The 19,888-nt window shown below is 48.0% G+C and overlaps 3 protein-coding genes across 5 annotated transcripts; 2 read left to right on the top strand and 1 right to left on the bottom strand.

The window, feature by feature from the left end:
* Positions 1 to 2,413: 2,413 nt before the first annotated feature.
* Positions 2,414 to 5,306, top strand: tnnc2.2 (troponin C2, fast skeletal type, tandem duplicate 2). 2 transcript variants are annotated; one of them, XM_067240629.1, is made up of 6 exons: positions 2,414 to 2,501; positions 3,396 to 3,447; positions 3,844 to 3,987; positions 4,296 to 4,410; positions 4,558 to 4,694; positions 4,800 to 5,306. In XM_067240629.1, the coding sequence occupies exons 1-6, from the start codon at positions 2,499 to 2,501 to the stop codon at positions 4,829 to 4,831; spliced, it is 483 nt and encodes a 160-aa protein (XP_067096730.1). In that variant the 5' UTR covers positions 2,414 to 2,498; the 3' UTR covers positions 4,832 to 5,306. The 2 variants fall into 2 exon arrangements, with proteins under 2 accessions (XP_067096730.1, XP_067096731.1); XM_067240630.1 differs by lacking the exon at positions 2,414 to 2,501 and adding an exon at positions 3,193 to 3,197.
* A 552-nt stretch (positions 5,307 to 5,858) lies between these two features.
* On the bottom strand, positions 5,859 to 6,663 carry taf13 (TATA-box binding protein associated factor 13). The gene is made up of 2 exons (XM_067240631.1): positions 6,580 to 6,663; positions 5,859 to 6,487 (listed from the first exon to the last, which is right to left on the bottom strand). The coding sequence occupies exon 2, from the start codon at positions 6,484 to 6,486 to the stop codon at positions 6,112 to 6,114; it is 375 nt and encodes a 124-aa protein (XP_067096732.1). The 5' UTR covers position 6,487; positions 6,580 to 6,663; the 3' UTR covers positions 5,859 to 6,111.
* Positions 6,664 to 6,744: 81 nt separating this feature from the next.
* Positions 6,745 to 13,732, top strand: slc35c2 (solute carrier family 35 member C2). Of its 2 annotated transcripts, XM_067240627.1 has the most exons (10): positions 6,745 to 7,047; positions 7,477 to 7,675; positions 7,846 to 7,996; positions 8,247 to 8,310; positions 8,560 to 8,632; positions 9,454 to 9,622; positions 9,927 to 10,010; positions 10,408 to 10,583; positions 10,890 to 11,019; positions 12,332 to 13,732. In XM_067240627.1, the coding sequence occupies exons 2-10, from the start codon at positions 7,565 to 7,567 to the stop codon at positions 12,454 to 12,456; spliced, it is 1,083 nt and encodes a 360-aa protein (XP_067096728.1). In that variant the 5' UTR covers positions 6,745 to 7,047; positions 7,477 to 7,564; the 3' UTR covers positions 12,457 to 13,732. The 2 variants fall into 2 exon arrangements, with proteins under 2 accessions (XP_067096728.1, XP_067096729.1); XM_067240628.1 differs by lacking the exon at positions 10,890 to 11,019.
* The last annotated feature ends 6,156 nt before the right edge of the window (positions 13,733 to 19,888 follow it).

Below are 19,888 nucleotides of genomic sequence, written 5' to 3'. Positions count from 1 at the left end.
ATTCCTAGCAGATCCTGCTTTCCAAAATGTCCTCCTCCGAGATGAAGAAAACACAAGAGATTCAGAATCACCAACCTTACTATCTCCCCCTAACCCTTCCTTCAGAGAAAAGACTAACTGTCATTCAGCTTCCTCTACCACACAGTCCTCTCTTCTTCTCCCCTCCCCTCTTTTCTCCTCTCCTCTCTCCTCCTTCCCCCTCCTCCTCCCCTCCCCTCTTCTCTCCTCTCCTCCCCTCCTTCCCCTCCCCCTCCTCCTCTCCTGCCCTGTCCTCTGGTTCTCTCTCCTTACTCCTAACCCTTGAGACATTGTGGGAATGTCTAAAAATATCCAGCAGAACCTTTTAAGACGAAGGAACGTCCCCTCGCCCAGACTGCCCCCCCAGCTGCCCTCCAGCACCTGCTGCTACGCAGGGCTCAGGAAACTCTACACCCTCACCCCCTCACCCTCCCCTCACCCCCCTTCACACCCTGCCCTCCCTCCCCCTGTACAGAACTTCCTAAATAAACCCTCCTAGATCTGTCAGCTGCTCTGCTTCTCTTGGTGTGCTCTGCTGCCGGAGGGCATCCTATACTCATCCTATCTTCCTGTAACACTGGGTCAACACACACACTCATACACACATACACTCACACGCACGCACACACACACACACACACACACACTCACTTACTCACACACACACACACACTCACACACATTCACTCACTCACACACTTACACACTCACACACACTTACAAGCACATATCCATACACACACACTCACAAGCACATACCCACACAGACACACACACACTGCCAAGCACATATCCACACACACTCACTAAAGAGAGAGAGCCGTGACTGTCCGGCCGAAGAGGCCGCTCTCCCTGCTCGTCCCTCACTCTCAGACGGAGCAGGTGACGGGTCTCCACGGTAACCTACAGGTCCAGCATGAACGTGAGCCCAACCTCGGTTCCCACGGTGACGGACACAGCCCAAGCCCAACATCAGTCCCCAGACGATCTTCTCTCTTAGCAGAACAACCGCCTGCCCTCAAGTATATAGTCCTCCATCCATACCCTCCCCCACCTCTCCCCCTCCTCACCCACCTGTAGTCACATCCCTCCCCCATCCCAGTTTCCCATCCCAGGAACCACCCTCTATATAAGGAGCCAGGTTCTGTTTATACGTGGCTGAGAGGGGGGGGAGGGGGGGGGGGGGAGGGGGCGGGAAGAGGAGGGGTCTCAGTCTACCTCCTGCAGTCTCCTGCTATTCAGGGCACAGTGGAGTAGGAGGTGGGGGGAGGAGGGGGAGGATGGGGAGTGCAGAGCTTTTCTCACAGCATGTTTCTCCAGGGTTAAAGTTACACCCCCCCCCCCCCCCCCACAGAGGCTGCACAACTCACTAATAACCCCCTCACACACACACACACACACAGAAACACACACACAATACTCTCAGCCCACCCACCTAAACATTCTAGTTTAGCCCCCCACACCCCACACATTCACCCCTCAACTCTTCCTTCAGCATAAAACATTATGCAGAACACTGCCGCAGTTTGAAACAGAAACACAGAGAACACAGGAGAGCCACATCCCTGGGTTCCACCCTGAGTTTTACCTGGGTTCCACATGGGTTCCACCCTGAGTTTTATCTGGGTTCCACATGGGTTGCACCCTGAGTTTTATCTGCGTTCCACATGGGTTCCACTCTGAGTTTTATCTGGGTTCCACATGGGTTCCAGAATGAGTTTTATCTGGGTTCCACATGGCTTCCACCCTGAGTTTTATCTGGGTTCCACATGGGTTCCACTCTGAGTTTTATCTGGGTTCCACATGGGTTCCAGAATGAGTTTTATCTGGGTTCCACATGGGTTGCACTCTGAGTTTTATCTGGGTTCCACATGAGTTCCACCCTGAGTTGTATCTGGGTTGGACATGGGTTCCACAAGGGGTCTCATTTACGATCTTGGATTGAAAGCCTGATATTAATTGGTAATTGAAGCATCAATTGTTGGAGACCATTGTAAATTTCAGCAACAAAGAAGTGCATGATATGAAAGATTGTTCCTGTCCCCTGCTAGTAACATGCTAGTACACTAATGCACATCTGCATGCCTGCTATGCGTTAGTTGCTAAATTATTTATGTATAAAATTAACTCGTCATTACAACAACTGTGCTGCGCAGTAGTTTACTGGGTCCTAAACACGGAAGTTTAACATTCGACTCAGATGCTGAGATTATTTTACTCTACGAGTTGTCTGCGTCTTCGAGGCTGAGTCGAGCCGTTCTCTCCAGGTCGCTATTGGCTTGTTGGGCCCCAGAACCCTAAAAGTTCAAGAATCTAATTCTGGAGTCCTGAGCGCCAGGGGGCGTGTCTCCGGTGACCAGTTTAAAGTGTCTCTGAACTCTGTCTTCAGGTCTAGTCTTTCTGTTGGGGTGCACGCGGATTGACCACTCTTTTTGGGGCTTATTTTCCGTGGATATTTGGGGAAAGGCTAATCCGCAACCATGGTAAGACCAAACAACAGCACACGGTCAATTAAACTATATGATGACCACACGTTAGCGTTTGACAATATGAATTGATAATTGCATCGTAAAAGAAAATCGAAATTAGATTTTTAATTGGTTAGAATAAATCTGTTGAGAGCGTGTTGATGGCAGTGTCCAATATGACATTAATGAATTGCAAAACAATAGCCTACGCCATACCTTTCATTCATAGTCATAATTTAAAGTCCATAGACTTTTTAAAACATGATTGCGATGCTCGTTTTAAGGTCACCTGGAAAATTCTGATAAAAAATATAATTTCTAATATAAATGATTCGACTACAGAAACATACCTAGAATTATATTGTAGCCTAACCTGTTCATTGGACTCGGCTACATTTAGAACGTCGCGAGTGTTTCCATAAAGTATAGTGTAGGTATAAGTGTAGGTGTTCAAGGGGTGCGTGAGAGGCGAGGGTGTGCACACAGGACCAAAAAGGGAGCACGTCGTTTCGTTCCCGGGATTGCGCTTAGACAACACATTCCACGGGGTTGCATGTCTGCATGGCCATATTGAGAAAGGCCCAAGACGGCGAGCCGTAAATAGACAGTCTCGTTTTCACCTGGTCCCAGAGCTGTTGTACCACGAGCCGTTTGTCGAGTATCCCTATGACAGATCAGTGCACGCACGCCTAAAGTTTTCGCGCAACCATGTCCCGTTAACGCCGCACAGATCCGCACCGGCGCATCAATGGTGATATCTGTGACGAGTAGATATGATGCGCTACAATGTTCAGCCGTATCAACATGAAGACGTTTGTTCTTCTTCTGTGGTGACTCTAGGCTTGTAGGACAGAGAAAGCTAGAGTCATGTTGTGTTTTCTGACTTGACCGTGTGTGCCTCCTCTTCAGACTGACGCGCAACAAGAGGCTCGCTCCTACCTGAGCGAGGAGATGCTGAACGGTGAGTAGGCCTCAACATGACGTCACATTACAACACATTACCTCTCAAAAATAGAACATTATTCTAATCCTAAACCTAAATTATTATAATATGGTGTATATAACACTATCGTTTACATTATAATTAACATATAGGCTCATTCATTCATTGTGATTAGTTTTAAATGTTATTCATTTAGCAGACGCTTTTATCCAAAGCGACACACAAAAGGTGTGTAGACGTGTGAAGTAGACATAAAAAAACTTAGGATCAGAAGAACAGCAGCCTGTTTTGTTAGTCAGGAAACGCTCTGTATGTACCAGACACAGAGCATAAACACTCCACATAAACTGAATGGTTCCCAGATAACAATACTCCATGAAAGAAATATTCTTATCATAAATCTTGTCGCTCCAGAGTTCAAGGCTGCCTTCGACATGTTCGACACGGACGGTGGCGGTGACATCAGCACCAAGGAGCTGGGTCAGGTGATGAGGATGCTGGGCCAGAACCCCACAAGAGAGGAGCTGGACGAAATCATCGAGGAGGTCGATGAGGACGGTGAGCTACGGATAAATCAACACTTAGTGTTATAACAATAATAATTATGATGCATTCATTTAACAGAGGCCTTAATCCAAAACGAAGGGGGGTATTTCAACATGTCATCATCTAGTTATCCCCCCCCCCTCTCCCCATCAGTGACAATCACTATGTAGCTGCCATATATTTTAATTGCGCCATTTGGGTATGCTCAGGAGCGAAGTAGGCGCAGAACATGGCGCGCGAATCCAGATGGGCCTGTTCCTTCCTGGGAAGGCGTACCTGTCTACCTGTTGCAGGTGTACTGATGTGAACTTGTGCCTCAGGTAGCGGCAGCATCGACTTCGAGGAGTTCTTGGTCATGATGGTGAGACTCCTAAAGGAAGACGAGGCTGGCAAGAGCGAGGACGAGTTGGCGGAATGTTTCCGTGTGTTCGACAAGTACGTAATTTACCCGACTGTTAGAGTGAAGGGGAGGGGGATGTTTGGGTTTGTGTGCGTGTGTGTGTGTGTATGTGTGTATGGGTCTTCTTCTACACTTGAATTCTAGAATACCATTCCAACAGTGTGGATTACTGTTGATTACAGGAACGCCGACGGTTACATCGACAGAGAAGAGTTCGCCATCATTATCCGCAGCACAGGCGAGCAGATTTCAGAGGAGGAGATCGACGAGCTGCTGAAGGATGGTGACAAGAACTCTGACGGCATGCTGGACTTTGACGGTAGGACGTCACGCGGACCGGTTGCCTTCGCCTAATGCTGTGGCTCAAAAGGGTATAAATTCAACTTGATTCATTTTTCTAACCGCCGATATATCCCTCTTTCAGAATTCCTCAAGATGATGGAGAATGTGCAGTAAAACAGAGACTCGTGGACATTCCTCCCTCCCCTCTGACTAGCCTATCTGATCTCAAAATGACCCACGAAAACGTCCCCATCCTCCGCTTCATACAGCCAACCTGTGCCTCTCCACCCTCCATCCATGACTAGACGTCCCCCCTTGACGCTCCTAGCGTGGGTTTCTTGGGCACGTCACCCAGGTGTTTGTGTAAGTGCCGGCCATGGAGGCCACAACTGCTGCTCTTTCACCCCCGAATCAGAAGAGCTCGCGCGGGGGGGAGGGGGGTGAAATTCTGCACTCACCTTCACAAGCCTGGCACAGGGCGTAGACCGTCACCAACTGTCAGTCACCCGTTCACTGTACAAACAAAACCGTTGCTTTAAGAAAGATAATAAATGAATAAACACATGCCCACGTGTAGTTCGTCTGACATATTCATGGTCTCTGTACGCGCTTGTCTAGCGAAACATCAATAAAATATTTCTTTTCTTTTTTTTCTATTTTTCCTTGACCCACATTTATCTTGTCTGTATCATTGCTATACCTTTCCAGGAATACGTCACAAATCACCCACTATTATCTTTAGTAGGTACAGCAGCTGCACTTGCTAAGTAAGTGTTGGATTCAGTATACGCATACAATTAGGATAAAACCTGTAATAACAACACAAGTTTGTATCAGTGAGCTATTGTGAGGTTGTCTCAAGTGACGCAACTTTAGTGGTTGTGTCAGAAAAGCCAGAAGGTAATGTGCGACTCTCTGGTCTGCTGAATAGTGTGGCTCTAGCTGGCGCTTAATGATGACATTAATGAACTCAAGAGACTGAAAGCATAAATTAAAACTAAGATCTTTATGGCTCATGGTCATGTTTTATTATGGTGTAGGCTAGCCTACTACACAGGACGCAAATACAGTAGCCTATATCGATATATCTGTACAGTCTATATCTTCCTAATGGCAGATGACCAAATAAAGTCTGACAACCACAGCATTAGGCAGATAACAGCAACACGATTAAAACTGAGGGGGAGATCAATCACAGACGTATAAAAACAGGTAACTTTAATACAGAAATGTAAAGAAGCCACAAAAAGCCAATTCTGAATGAACAGCGGACAAATCACAACAAAGGAAAGAAAAGGGTCGTTGTTGAAAAACATGGCCAGGTTGGCTTTGTGGAGTTTCTGCAGTAGATTAGAGGCAGTTAATAACATGTGAAACCCCTCAAACAGAACGGCATTGTGACATTTGTCTTTTACAGACAATCTAGACGTTGTAATGTTCATATCGAGCCCAAATCAAGAGCCATAATTAGCTTCGTCAAAGGCTTTGCGTGCCCTCTTAAGTTCCTCGTTCATGGTCAGCAGATCCTTCACTCGGGCGAACTTCCTCGGGTCTTTCCGGATGAGGAAAACAATGTCTTCGACCTGGACGCGACCCTGGCGGCCTATAGACATGGCTTTATGGGTCATCTCCGTGATAAACTCGATGACAAGGTCTTCAAGAATGTCCACTGATTCGGTGTACGGATTCTGATCGTCTCCAAACCCGTACATCATGCAGCGAAGCTCCTTAGAGAAAAGACGCTTTCTCTTCCCGTGTCCTCCGTCGGCGCCACAGGACCCCTCGTCCAGTTCTTCGTCGAATCCAGGCTCGTCTTCCTCATCCGCCATTCTGTCAAAAAGGAAACTAGTTTAGAAACAACAAAACAATATAAACGTTTTATGTTATCACTGGTAATAGAAATAACAAATACAGAAGACTACCTCGAAAAAGGTAAAGCTGCGAGCACAACACTACACCGTTTGTTTGAGGACTTCCGCTTTCTCTTCTTCTATGGTCACCAACGCGCTAGTCTGACAGAAGGGCAGAAGGAAATACTGCCCCCTAGTCAGGTCCACTTCAGTTCATAGTGACAACAGTTTGTGTTGCCTGATCAACGCAGGTGCTTCTGCCACGCCGAACGAGTGTTCATAGGGCACAGTACAGCTGTGCGACGCCTTTGTATACAACTCGGACATGTACTCATGAATCCTGAAGCGGTGTCTTTGCCGTGATTTCGTGCATAGGTTGGTAAACAGCCAACTACCGCCTTTGTTTAAAGACAGACACAACTTCACATTTGAGCTGGTAGACTGGACTGGCTAGCGCGTCTTCACACCAGCTAACTACGTAGAATGCTAGACTAGCGAGGAAACCCCGTCCAACTCTACGGTGGGCTTGCAGCCAGTTGGGTAAGTCCAGCTGGGGCGTCGGTTACAAAACGAATATTTGATATAGATAAAATTGGTGAGTGGTGGCTCCCTAGCAACGTAGCTAGACTAAAGTTATGAGCGAAACGTGGCTAGCTCCTAGCATCGAGGAACCAAAACTAGGACCCTCAAACTCGAAGCTACGCACGTTTTCTTGACAGCATCCCGTACAGTACTAGTTACCAGAGTTGGTTTAGAGAGGGAAATGTCGTTTTGTTTACTGTATTTAGCTCTTTGTTCGTTCATAATCCGCAGGCCGATTTTCAAAGGTTTTATCATTGCAGCAATGCTCTTATCAAGTTCGAGGACACAAACTTCTCTGATCACTGACCGTGCGCTCGCGACGTTTCAGTGACGTGTCACGCCAGCTAGATCGGTTTGAACAATTCTGACAGCTTCCCCGTTCTTCAGGTAACCATGGCACCTGGACCACCAGCCCCGAGCTCCGGTATGGAGCTAGTTACCTCGCAGTAGCAGCTACCGGTCAGGCTTGGGCGCCATGCCGTGCCCCGTCCAGCTCATGTGCCGCGCTGTGCGCACTGTCGGCCTGGTCCTGTTTTATTACGTCTTCTCTATAGGAATAACTTTCTACAACAAATGGCTAATGAAGGTAAGTCACGAAGAGTTCAGCAGAAAACACATCAGCGGTCAAGTCTTGTTTAGAAGTACAGCTGCAAGTAACTCGGTTCCTTTTGATTCTCTCTCTCTCTCTCTCTCTCTCTCTCTCTCTCTCTCTCTCTCTCTCTCTCTCTCTCTCTCTCTCTCTCCTCTCTCCCTCAGGGTTTCCACTTCCCTCTCTTCATGACCCTGGTCCATCTCAGCATCATCTTCAGCCTGTCTGCGCTGTCCCGCTGGGCGCTGCAGTGCTGGACAGGCAAGCCCAGAGTCGTGCTCAGCTGGGCCGACTACATCTTCAAAGTGGCCCCCACTGGTGGGTGGGTGTGTGGAGGGGTAGGGGTGAAAGTTCACTATCTAAAGCTTGTGTTTAGCAACCATGTTGTAGAGGGAGAGAGATAACATGTCAACTCAGAGACAGGGCTGAGAGGAGCCATGGCAACGTCTTATCTGTCTCTCTCTCTGGACAGAAGCAGGCTGAAGTCCAGGTAGATTGTCAGACATTTCTTTAAGTAAAGGGATGAGGTCTGGGGGATGAGGTGAAGCTTTTGTTCTCTCGTCTGCAGCTTTGGCAACCGCCCTGGACATCGGTCTATCTAACTGGAGCTTCCTCTTCATCACCATCAGCCTGTGAGTGTGTGTGAGTGTGTGTGAGTGTGTGTGTGTGTGTGTGTGTGTGTGTGTGGAAGAGTTTCCCCTACCTTCTTAGTTTATGCCTGTGTCTGAGTGATTAGATAGTGTATTTGTGATGTCTGTGATTTTAGTGTGTTTAAACTACAAAGTGTTATGCTTGTCTGCATCTTGCATGCCATTTCACCCTGTGCTCCAGGCACACCATGACCAAGTCCTCTGCTGTTCTCGTTTCACCCTGTGCTCCAGGTACACCATGACCAAGTCCTCTGCTGTTCTCTTCATCCTCTTCTTCTCTCTCATCTTCAAGCTGGAAGAACCGGTAAGTGACATGTCTGTAAGCCAATCAGAAGCTGTGTCTCCCTCTGAACCAATCACAAGCTGTGTCTCCCTCTGAGCCGTAATGCAGGATTGGTTTATTTGACTGCGCTGCAGGACAGACTGTAGGCAGAGTGGCAAGGACAAGTCCTGTAGTTTGACATACAGAAAGTAGATTCCAGGCCTCGCCGTGGAACCACCGATGACAGATCCTGACTGGTCTCTGAGGTGTGGGGCTGCTCTTCACACTAAGAACCAGGTCTCTGAGGTGTGGGGCTGCTCTTCACACTAAGAACCAGGTCTCTGAGGTGTGGGGCTGCTCTTCACACTAAGAACCAGGTCTCTGAGGTGTGGGGCTGCTCTTCACACTAAGAACCAGGTCTCTGAGGTGTGGGGCTGCTCTTCACACTAAGAACCAGGTCTCTGAGGTGTGGGGCTGCTCTTCACACTAAGAACCGCGTTCTGGTTCTTAATGATCCTTCAACTTCCTACTCGCACAATTACACAGCTTCTGGTGTGGCATGTGCCGTTTAGCTCTGCATGGTTCCTGTCTCGCTTCCGGCCGTCCCTTCCCCCTGACAGAGCGCACGCTGCTGGTGGGCCGTTCAGCGTGTTGCTAAGCTCTGCGTGGGTCCTCTCCTGTGTCCTGAGAGGGTTTTGTCTACTTATTTACGTTTAAATGTAATTTGGACCCAAGTATTGAAAGTTCCGCTGTGTTTTTTTTAACCATACATTAGGCAAGGTGTGTGTGTGTGTGTGTGTGTGTGTGTGTGTGTGTAATAAATATATATATATATATTCTCCTCTCGTTCTCTCCCTCTCCAGAACCCGTTCCTGGTGGTGGTGGTTCTGCTGATAGCCAGTGGTCTCTTCATGTTCACGTTTGAGTCGACCCAGTTCAACCTTCAGGGCTTCATCATGGTGCTGCTGGCCTCCTTCATTGGGGGAATCCGCTGGACCCTCACACAGCTGCTCATGCAGAAAGCAGAGCTGGGTGGGTTCTGGTGCCTGGTTATGTGTGTGTGTTATAGTGTGTGTGGTGTGTGTGCTTAGCCCTATTTACGAGCAATGTCACAAGGCTTCGTGTGTGTGTGTGTGTGTGTGTTCTGTCAGGAATAAGTGTTGGTTTCACTGGATAATAGTCTGGAGTTTAAGAAATGTTTCATGATTTGTGATCGTTGTTCTGAACTTCAGTGTCAATAAAAACTCTCCTCTCTTTCTCCCCCTGCTAACTCTTTCTCTCTTACCTCCCCCCTCTCTGAACCCCTCCCCCCTCTCTCCCCTTCCCCCCCCCCCAGGCCTACAGAACCCTATAGACACCATGTACCACCTGCAGCCTCTCATGTTCCTGGGCCTCTTCCCTCTCTTCCTCTACAACGAAGGTTAGTCTTCCTTCTCCCTCTTTTGCTCCTTCTCCTCTACCTCCTCTCCTCCTTCTCCCTCTCCTCCTCTTCCTCCCTCTACCTCCTCCTCCCTCTCCTCTTCCTCCATCTCCTCTTCCTCCCTCTCCTCCTCCTCCATCTCCTCCTCCTCCATCTCCTCTTCCTCCCTCTCCTCCTCCTCCCTCTCCTCTCTGTGTTTTTTAGCCTCTGTCACCAGCCCCTCAGTGTTTATTCTGAGTCTGGCTCTGTTCTTTTATGGGATTTGTAAATAGTCTCTGACCATATGATTATTTACTTGTGTCTCCTTTCTATCTCTCCCTCCCTCCTGTCTGTCTACCTGTCTCTCCCTCCCTCTTGCCTGTCTCTCTCTCCCTCCGTCTTGCCTGTCTGTGTGCAGGGCTGACTCTGACCATGTCGGAGAAGCTGTTCCGTGTGTCGGAGCTGCGCCCCCTGCTGTCCTCCCTGCTCCTGCTGTGTGTGGGCGGCTCCCTGGCGTTCGGCCTTGGCTTCTCAGAGTTCCTGCTGGTCTCGCGCACCTCCAGCCTTACGCTGTCCATCGCTGGGATCTTCAAGGTAAACACACAGCTCTCTCTTTCATTTCACCTGTCTTTCTCTGTTTCTCTTTCTTCACCTCTATAGCAGTGCTTTTTCTCAATCCCTTTTTTTTCTTTAACTTTTTCCATCTTACTTCCTTGCCATGGCACCATTCAATTTCCGTCTGCGATCCTTCCTTGCCCCCCTGCAGGAAGTGCTCACCGTATGGCAGCGTTGCATTTCCTTCTGACATCCTTGTGTGGCTCCTCCCCCTGCAGGAAGTGCTCACAGTATGGCAGCGTTGCATTTCCTTCTGACATCCTTGTGTGGCTCCTCCCCCTGCAGGAGGTGTGCACTCTGCTGCTGGCGGCGAGGCTGATGGGAGACCGCATGAGCAGCATCAACTGGCTGGGCTTTGCTGTGTGTCTGTCCGGCATCTCTCTGCACGTGGGCCTCAAGACCTACTACTCTAGGGGTAGGTGGTCCCCAGGGGCCTGACTGGGCCACCTGAACTGAGACTGTGTACGTGGTTTATTGGGTGTGCTTTGCCTTCGGCAAGGGCACAACCTTTGTTCTCTCACATATATATTATTATTATTATTTTTTTTTTTTTTTGCCCCCCTAAAACTCAGTCAATATTTGGCCTACATAGACAACCTAGGTGTCAAAAGTTTTGTCTTGGTAGCGATTGAGTTGCTTCTATTGGGATTTACATTCCGTTGCATGGTTTAGGCTCAAGTTAAGTTTTTGTGGCGAAAAGTGAAGCTAACGGTGGCTAATTTGCTAGCCACAGTCGCTGGCGTTACTAACGTCACTACGTCACTAACGTCACGAAAACACGTGACTACCTTTGGCAGAACATTCGTTTCGCATCTGTTAACTTGGGGGATAGCTAGGCTAACTATAGCTTTACTGCAAGGCAGCTGCAGAAACGCCACAAGCAAAGAGGCCAGGGTGATAACTATTTACTCATTTTACTTTGTGATGTGAAACACAACTGTGAAATGTAATGTACAATATTAGCTGATATTATTAAGGAAGTAGGCCCACATCTACTTTCGGAAACGGTAGTCTACTATTTCACTGAAGCATTAGCATGACATTAGCCTCTGTTGCCCGGGCAACACATACTACAGTGATCTATGATGCATCTGTTTTCAATCGTTAAAATAAACATTCCTCACAAATACATTTTCGTTGTAGGATTTATTATGACATTAGATTACAAGTAAACGATTTGTGGGTGAAATTATAATTCCCTGTGGTTTCAATCCAGTGTATCACTGCAACGCTGTAGCCTACGCGAGACACTACAAAAACATCTACACAGCTGTTTAGGAAGTCAAACGGCGACAGAACATGTTCGGCACTCCCCTTACTTAACTAAATCAAAAGTCTATCTAACTACTAACCTGAACTTCATTGCCACAGCCTAAACTTTGTCAATCTGTTCATAAAAAAAATTAATTTCAGCCTAAACCGTACAACGGAACGTTAAATCCAATTCAACCAACGCAATCGCTACCAAGGCGAACACAGCAGTAGTCTAGTACTGTACCGTAGTAGTACAATTTACAGTCAATTTTTACACCGTTCTGCCAAATGTATTCGTTTTGATTCAACGATGAGGCTGCCTCTTGCAGGGGAATTAAAAAACGGACCCCTGTGCAACCGACGCAAGCAAGCACACCCTACAATTTCCCCAGAAATTGTACCCTCTCTAGTTAGTAATGGGATGGCTGTTGTTGATGCTGTTGTTTATTTATTTCTGGTTATGTACCCTCCAGGTAAAGGCCACATGTCGAGAGCGCTGGCCAGTAAGAGCAGTCCTGATCCTAACCCTGATCTAGAGCTTCCTCTGTTGAGGAGCGAGGAGGAGGAGGAGGAAGAGGAGGATGAGATTCACCACTGAATCATAGGAGCAGAATTAACCGACCGTCTGACTGACTGGTTTAATTACTGGTTCAATGACTGACTGACTGGTTTAATGACTGACTAACTGGTTCAATTACTGGTTCAATGACTGACTGACTGGTTTAATGACTGACTAACTGGTTTAATGACTGCCTGACTGACTGGTTCTATGACTGCCTAACTGGCTGGACTTCAGGTTGCAGAGAAGACTGATGTTATCAGAGATCCTCTCCAGGTCCTGACCTCTCGTAGCACTCTGGGATTCTGGTCTTCCTGTTTTCCTGTACAGCCCCTGTGCCTTCTAACCCTGCCCGTCAACACACGCCTCAGGACCAGCAGCACAACCAAACACCTCTCCCTGAACCGGTGAAGCGGTCACCGTGGTAACGACATCCCCGTGGCAACGACCCACGGTGTTATAATCACGTGGTGTGTATATGTAACAGGAGCTCTACTGTCTTTATCTCTGGTAAACAGTCCAATATCAAACCCAACTGGCTGGTGCACAGACACCAGTATTGTGGTCCAGTATGAAGCTGTGGGCATGATGACCTTTAGCCTCCCCCAGGCCTCCAGAGTGGGGGCACAGCTGCACCCCTGGTACATGCCAACATACCCAGTTGCTGCTCCTAATATTTTGCACCTTCTCTGGAGGATTCTAAGTGTTCATGTTCAGGTTGGAGGGTTGGGTGGTGCTAGGCCTGGGCTACAATGTCGGTGTTGGAGGGTTGGGTGGTGCTAGGGCTGGGCTACAGTGTCGGTGTTGGAGGGTTGGGTGGTGCTAGGGCTGGGCTACAATGTTGGGTTGTATTTCCTCTGTGTGTATCAGTTTGGGGTGAATACATTGTCATGGTGAGGTGCTAGGAGACGTACGGTGTGACAGGGACCTATGGAGTGCCACTTGTTTACTTCCTTGACAGAGGACCACTGGTATTCAAGATCATGGATGCGTTGTTTTTTTGTCGACATGGTAACACATTGTGATTTGTAAACTATTTAAGTACAAATGATTTAGTTTGGAAGGACAAGATTTAATAAGATATTGTTTGTGAAAATGACATTGGAATAAAATGGAGTTGTTTAATAACAGTTATGATCATTAAAGAATTGAAATGAGTAGGCTACATTTATTTTACATTGGCTAGCCCAGTGTCGATTTTAGACTCTTTTTAGGGGTGGTCAAGCACACCTAAATTTCATCTCAGCACCCCTAAAAATTATAATAATAAAAAAATTGATTTATTATTGTTTATCATTTTATGCTGGTAATTCATTAAGAGACTTTCTTAGTTTTCTCATTCATTCAATATTTTGCATAATAATAAATAAATGTATTAACTGTTATCCAGTGAAATTAGTGATTTATTAGCAAAGGGATTTAAGACTTTTGCAAGGCTCTGTAACCATGTCACATTCTCATTGGAGGCTGAGCCCCCTTAAAGGTCTGATCCTAGAACCGCCCCTGGGCTAGCCTAATAGACTAATTGAGTCTATTAGGCTATTAAATTAGCCTAGAACATTTTGTAGAAGTATAGCTAAACCATACACATTTGGTGCAGCCAAACTGAAAAGTGCTCTCTTAGTCAGGTCGTTAATTATAATAACACCAGGCTGCTACACCCTGGCCTATAATCAAGCCCTAGGATACCTCACAGTCCGCACTGGGTCGCTATTCATTCAATCCCTATTCAATCACATTTCACAGCTAAAAGTAGCCTCACAGCCAATTATCTCACTAGGGCCGCGTTTCATGCGGAGTGCATTAGCTTTATCGAGTCAGTTAAGATATCTTCTATCGTCGCCAGAAATAAATTACCAACAAATTACAACTTTCATTGTCTGCTCTCCAAGTTGAAAATGACTAAAACTCGTCAATTTCAGCTACATCCCGTGTCACGGGGCGGGGGCGGGTGGCCGCATCTAAAAGGCTTAATGATTAATATTGCTTATTCATAATAGGCCTAGTCTATAGGAATGCCAAAAAGTTTTGAGGAATCTTTCCGTCCGCAGTCAAGTAAACCCACGTTTAAGTGTTCTTAGGAGGAGGAAGATCTGATAGGCTACTTTATAGATTTAATATTTTTTCCGAGAGCACCCCGCCCATGCTAGTGCGGCGGGAGGGTCTTGAAGGATCGGGTTTCACGTGCGTACCGGGGCTGAGAGAGATAGCAGGACTGGGAAGCGATCAGTGCTCATGGAGCTCCCGCGTGTTGACATCCCACATCAGGAATGCACCAGGATCACCTCGCACTGAACGAGAAGTCTGGACGCCGCTAGACCACCGAAATCAGGTAGGCTACATTCATATGTAGTCTAACTGATCACTGTGTTGGCCCAGTGACACCTAATAGCTTTGTAGCGTTACTCACTGAGTTACCTGCAACACCCTGCTGTCGCTCTATGATCTGCTAACTCCGTCTATAGGCCAGGTAAATACTTCAGGTGTAAAGTCGCCTAAAGCCAAGTGAGATAAGGAACAAAGCCTCTCACACTGTTCATCGTGAACATAGACGTGAGTGTTTTAATACAGAAACAGGCCTAACTGTTTGTGGATTTATTATTTTGCTCGGGATATCGTATACACTAGAAAATTAAAGTTGTCCTTGATATGTCACTGGCTGTAGTGGATTGGCCCGTGTCGCTGAATGTGGATGGGTCTTGGTCTGCGCGCCCTGCCTACAGCCTACGGCGCGAGCGCCTCACAATGGAAAGAGAATTCAGATTTATGTTTCAAGACTAGGCTATATTTAGCATCGTAATAACAGTTGTTTATGATGACATTTTTCACAGATTTATCTCTGAAATTAAGTAACTGTCCGAAAACAGATTCGGACTCTGTGACTGAGCTCAAATTTAACCTAATGTTGCCATTTCGAAAACACAAACTTCCACATTTATATTGGAGTCCAAACTGTTGCGTTGCCCTACACAACATGTGTACGAACGTATGGACCCTATACGTCTGGAGGAAGTATCCTAATGACAAGCGCTCAGACTAGACGTCGGGTGCAAAAATGTAGCCTACCCTTTATGCTCCTTGTCACCGGACATGGAAACATGGAAGAGATATGAGTAACATGACCTAGTAGGTTGAACAACAATGAGACAAGCACAGACAAGCTACAGCTGAAGGCCTTCGGTGACTCCGCATTCTACCTGGAGTGGGATGAAATGAGCGAGCAGCGGTAGTAGTCTACGTGATGGGCGGAATACGCTGGATCATGCATGCCCACGAGAAGTTTCCGTTTCCAAAATGAGCAGTGACTCTTGGATGAGGAAGGCTTGGCAAAATTGACTATTTGCCCTGCTAGACTACAATATAGCCCACTACTTCAGTCTAGTAACTAGACTTTTTGGTGAACAACAGGTAACAGAGATGAGAGTTGTCCACAACCACAACACAGTCTATGATCTGCTTAGTTTGCTTGACCAGCCTTCTCTGATACAGGGATATCCTGGCTGTATGTCTCTGATACAGGGATATCCTGGCTGTATGTTTCTGATACAGGGATATCCTGGCTAGCTGTCCCTGATACAGGGATTTCTCCATGAGTTACAATTGTTGTTCACCATTGTTTGTTTGAGCCTCTGTCTAAATACAATTGTTTACCCATATGGGGATGGACAATAAAGTTTATTTAATTGAACTGAATCCCACCTGTGGTACAGTCAAGCACACAGGGCAAGTAGGAGATCCCAGAGCAGAAGGATGATTCAATAATAACAACAAGAAGAATTAATGTATTTATTGTGGGCACCTTTTCAAAGTGCAACAGGTTGAAGAATTATTCTGCTAATTTCTGAAAACCTTCAGATAAACGACGAGGTCAACCTGCATGACTTCAAACAGATGTTGCTAAACATCCCAGAATGCTTTGCACTGAGACTGGCCTTGTTCTTGTTTATGGCAGAAAGAGCTCTTAGCATTACAGCTGCTGCATACTGTGTGTGTGTGTGTGTGTGTGTGTGTGTGTGGGGTGTGTGTGTGGGTGTGTGTGTGGGGGGGTGCGTGTATGTGTTTGTGTGAGAGACAGAGAGGGTATGAGTGTGTGTGTGGGCACGCGTGTGTGTGCGTGTATCTGTGTGTGAGTTTAATTACACTCAGTCAAATTGAAGGGTCCACCTAATGGGTCTAGGAGGCACCTGTACTCAGCCTGTAAACAGCCTTCAGAGCGTTCCCGTGGGAACGGACAAACAGATGTGTCTCGTTAGAATTGTGCACTTCTGGTCCTTTATCTGCAGTACTTATTTGTGCATTTGACATCGTCTTCAGATTAGCAGCCAAAATTACAAGCAGAATATCAAGGATCATAAGTGAAGAGTTCTATCAGTATTCCAGTGGTATTCAGATAGTTAGCCTTTTTTTTCTTCTTTTTTTTGGAGTGGGATTGTTTTTTTGTCTTGCAAATTCTATATCAACACAAGAAATCAATGTATAATTGTATAAAAGTATGCTAAAATTGCTTTTTGCTAAAATAAATTAATAAAAATCACTAACTCCAACTCACAATGTTACAAACCTGCGTTTATCTACAGTAGTATATGTTTTACCTACAGTAGTTAAGCAGCTCGTTAGCTTACAGGACATAGTTAGGCTAACTGAAACCTAAAAGCTAAACTCTTAGATAAAACTGCTAAAAGACAGAATAACCACAGACACAGGCCAGGGAGATACCACTAGCTATGTTTCCAGGCTGTGATATCAACACTGTCTTTTCCTCAGTTTTACCGAAAAGTACCGCTAACCTACCGCTAACCCACCGCTAACCAACTATCTGTAAAACCGAAGTTGGCTGGCCGTCGTTCTGGTTAGCGTCTAGCTACGCTAGAAATTCTACACAGCCGCACAAGTTACGTTAGCTGTACTAGTTAAGTTAGCTGTAGTAGTTAAGTTAGCTGATGTAGTTTACCGGTCCGGGGTCTGAAGCCAGGAGGTTTGGAGGTGAGATAGTTAAATAACCTGCCCCAGCTGTAACGGGCCTAGCACACCTCAAAATATTCCCCAGAAATTCAACCTAGTGTAGTTCTGATGGTTTATCAGTGATGTACTTGTGTGTTAATTTGCCCTCCAGACCCCCTGTCAGGCCTGTCTTTCTCCCAGCCCAGATGCAGTGCTGCCCGGCCGCTATCCTGCTCCTCCTCTCCCTGACCTCCAGGGTCTCCAGCCAAGGTAACCCACTACAGTACTGTCCCGAGCAGCACTCCCCTGGTTAGTATTGGAAGAATGATTCAATAGTAACTGTTGTCCGAGTCTGCTGGAGCAGTGTCTGGTGTCTGGAGAGTTCCCTGGCTCTATCGCTTGGTTCAGTTTGGTTCAATAAATGTATATATAATTGTTGCTAATTGCGATCCAAATGCACTTCAAACTTCATACATCAGACACAGACTGCTGTCACTTCCTCCTCATCTACACCCTCCCTCCCTCCTATTCCCTTCATCCCTTCGCCCCTCCATAACTACATCAATTCAGGAACTCTACAGACAGTTAGACTGTTTTGATCCATTCATTCAAACTTCATATCTGTGGTGCTCTCTTCTTCTGCATCCTTCCTCCAGATCCCCCCTCACCCCTTCTTCCCTTCCCTTCTCAGTCCTCCACTTTTCTCTCCCCCCCTACCTTCCCCACTCACCCCTTCACCTCCCCCCCACAGAACACACAGGCGGTCTGGCAGTGACATCATACACTACGGTGCTTCCTAAACAACCTCTGACCCCTCTGCCCCTAGCTGACTTCCTGTCCCCCTGCTGCCTGGCGGACGGCACAAGGCCAGCTTTGATAGGCCGGAACCAGCTGGAGGGGGAGGGGCCACGGAGACAAGACGCGGCTTGTTGGGAAATATGGAGATGAGCTCAAAACAAGGGAGGGATTTGATTGGGCGGTTAGGAAGGAGGAAGTGGGGTGGGGTCCCCCATCTTCCAGAACTGAACTTGTGAAAAACACTTTCATCTTTAAGCTCCTCGAAATAGCGGAAAACACGGGGAGGTTTCTGTGCCCGCTGCTCTGAATACCACTGATGTCTGAAGAGCTCACAGCTCTGTGTGTGGGGGTTTCCTGTTTGTGTGTGTGTAAACGTGTGTGTGTGTGTGTGTGTAGGCCGTCTGAAACTCACGGTCCTGTCTGAAGATCGTCTTCAGATGAAGTGGAAGGAGGCAGAGGGTCCAGTCCAGGGCTACAAGGTCCGAGTCCGGCCCATCTCAGGTGAGACAACCCTGGGTACACCTGGCTCTACGTCTCCCTCCTTGGTTCGGTCCACAGGGGAGGAACAACCCTTTGCACAGGCAGAGGGAGAGCTTCCACTTCTACATGTTTTAATGCACTAGAACAAATCCAGAAACCTTGCCAATGAAGCCAAAGATTCAAACTAATAATAGTACTTTCACACTGGAAGGACAAAGAAAATGGAAGAAATTCCACTTTGAGGTGCTTCAACCTGTCCTACATATATATGGATATGCTTCATGTGAGCTTCTGAGCGGGACCACCCATGGTCTGATTGTAAGGAGTGTTGATGAGTGAGATACCTCTCTTCTCTCCTCTCCTCTCCAACTGTGCTCCAGCAGGAGCAGGGAGGGAGGAGGAGGAGGGGAGGTGAGGAGGGAGGAGGAGGGGAGGTGAGGAGGGAGGGTGAGGAGGGGAGGAGGAGGAGGGGAGGGTGAGGAGGGGAGGTGACGAGGGAGGAGGGGGAGGTGAGGAGGAGGGTGAGGTGAAGAGGGAGGGGAGGGAGGTGAGGAGGGGAGGTGAGGAGGGAGGACGAGGGGAGAGGAGGAGGGGAGGTGAGGAGGGAGGGGAGGTGAGGAGGAGGGGAGGTGACGAGGGAGGAGGAGGGGAGGTGACGAGGAGGAGGAGGGGAGGTGAGGAGGGGAGGTGAGGAGGGAGGAGGAGGGGAGGGGAGGAGGGGGAGGGAGGAGGAGGGGAGTGAGGAGGGAGGAGGAGGGGAGGGGGGGAGGTGACGAGGGAGGAGGAGGTGAGGAGGGGAGGAGGGAGGAGAGGAGGTGAGGAGGGAGGGAGGAGGGGGAGGGGAGGAGGGGAGGGAGGGGAGGGAGGGAGGAGTGGGGAGGTGAGGAGGGGAAGGGTTGAGAGGAGGGAGGAGAGGGGGAGGAGGAGGTGAGGAGGAGGAGGAGGGGAGGAGGGAGGAGGAGTGGAGGTGAGGAGGGGAGGGGAGGTGAGGAGGGAGGAGGAGGTGAGGTGAGGAGGGAGGAGGAGGGGAGGTGAGGAGGGGAGGGAGGTGAGGTAAGGAGGGGAGGTGAGGAGGGGGAGGTGAGAAGGGAGGAGGAGGGGAGGTGAGGAGGGGAGGTGAGGAGGGAGGAAGGAGGGAGGTGAGGAGGGAGGAAGAGGGGAAGTGACGAGGGAGGAGGAGGGGAGGTGAGGAGGGGAGGAGGGAACGGGGGGGCAACTTTCCTGAAGCTGATCTGTCTAATCTCTCTCCTCC

The sequence above is a fragment of the Osmerus mordax genome, chromosome 7 (genome assembly GCF_038355195.1).
Source record: "Osmerus mordax isolate fOsmMor3 chromosome 7, fOsmMor3.pri, whole genome shotgun sequence".
Lineage (NCBI taxonomy): Eukaryota > Metazoa > Chordata > Actinopteri > Osmeriformes > Osmeridae > Osmerus > Osmerus mordax.
This window is presented reverse-complemented; position numbering and strand designations above follow the sequence as displayed.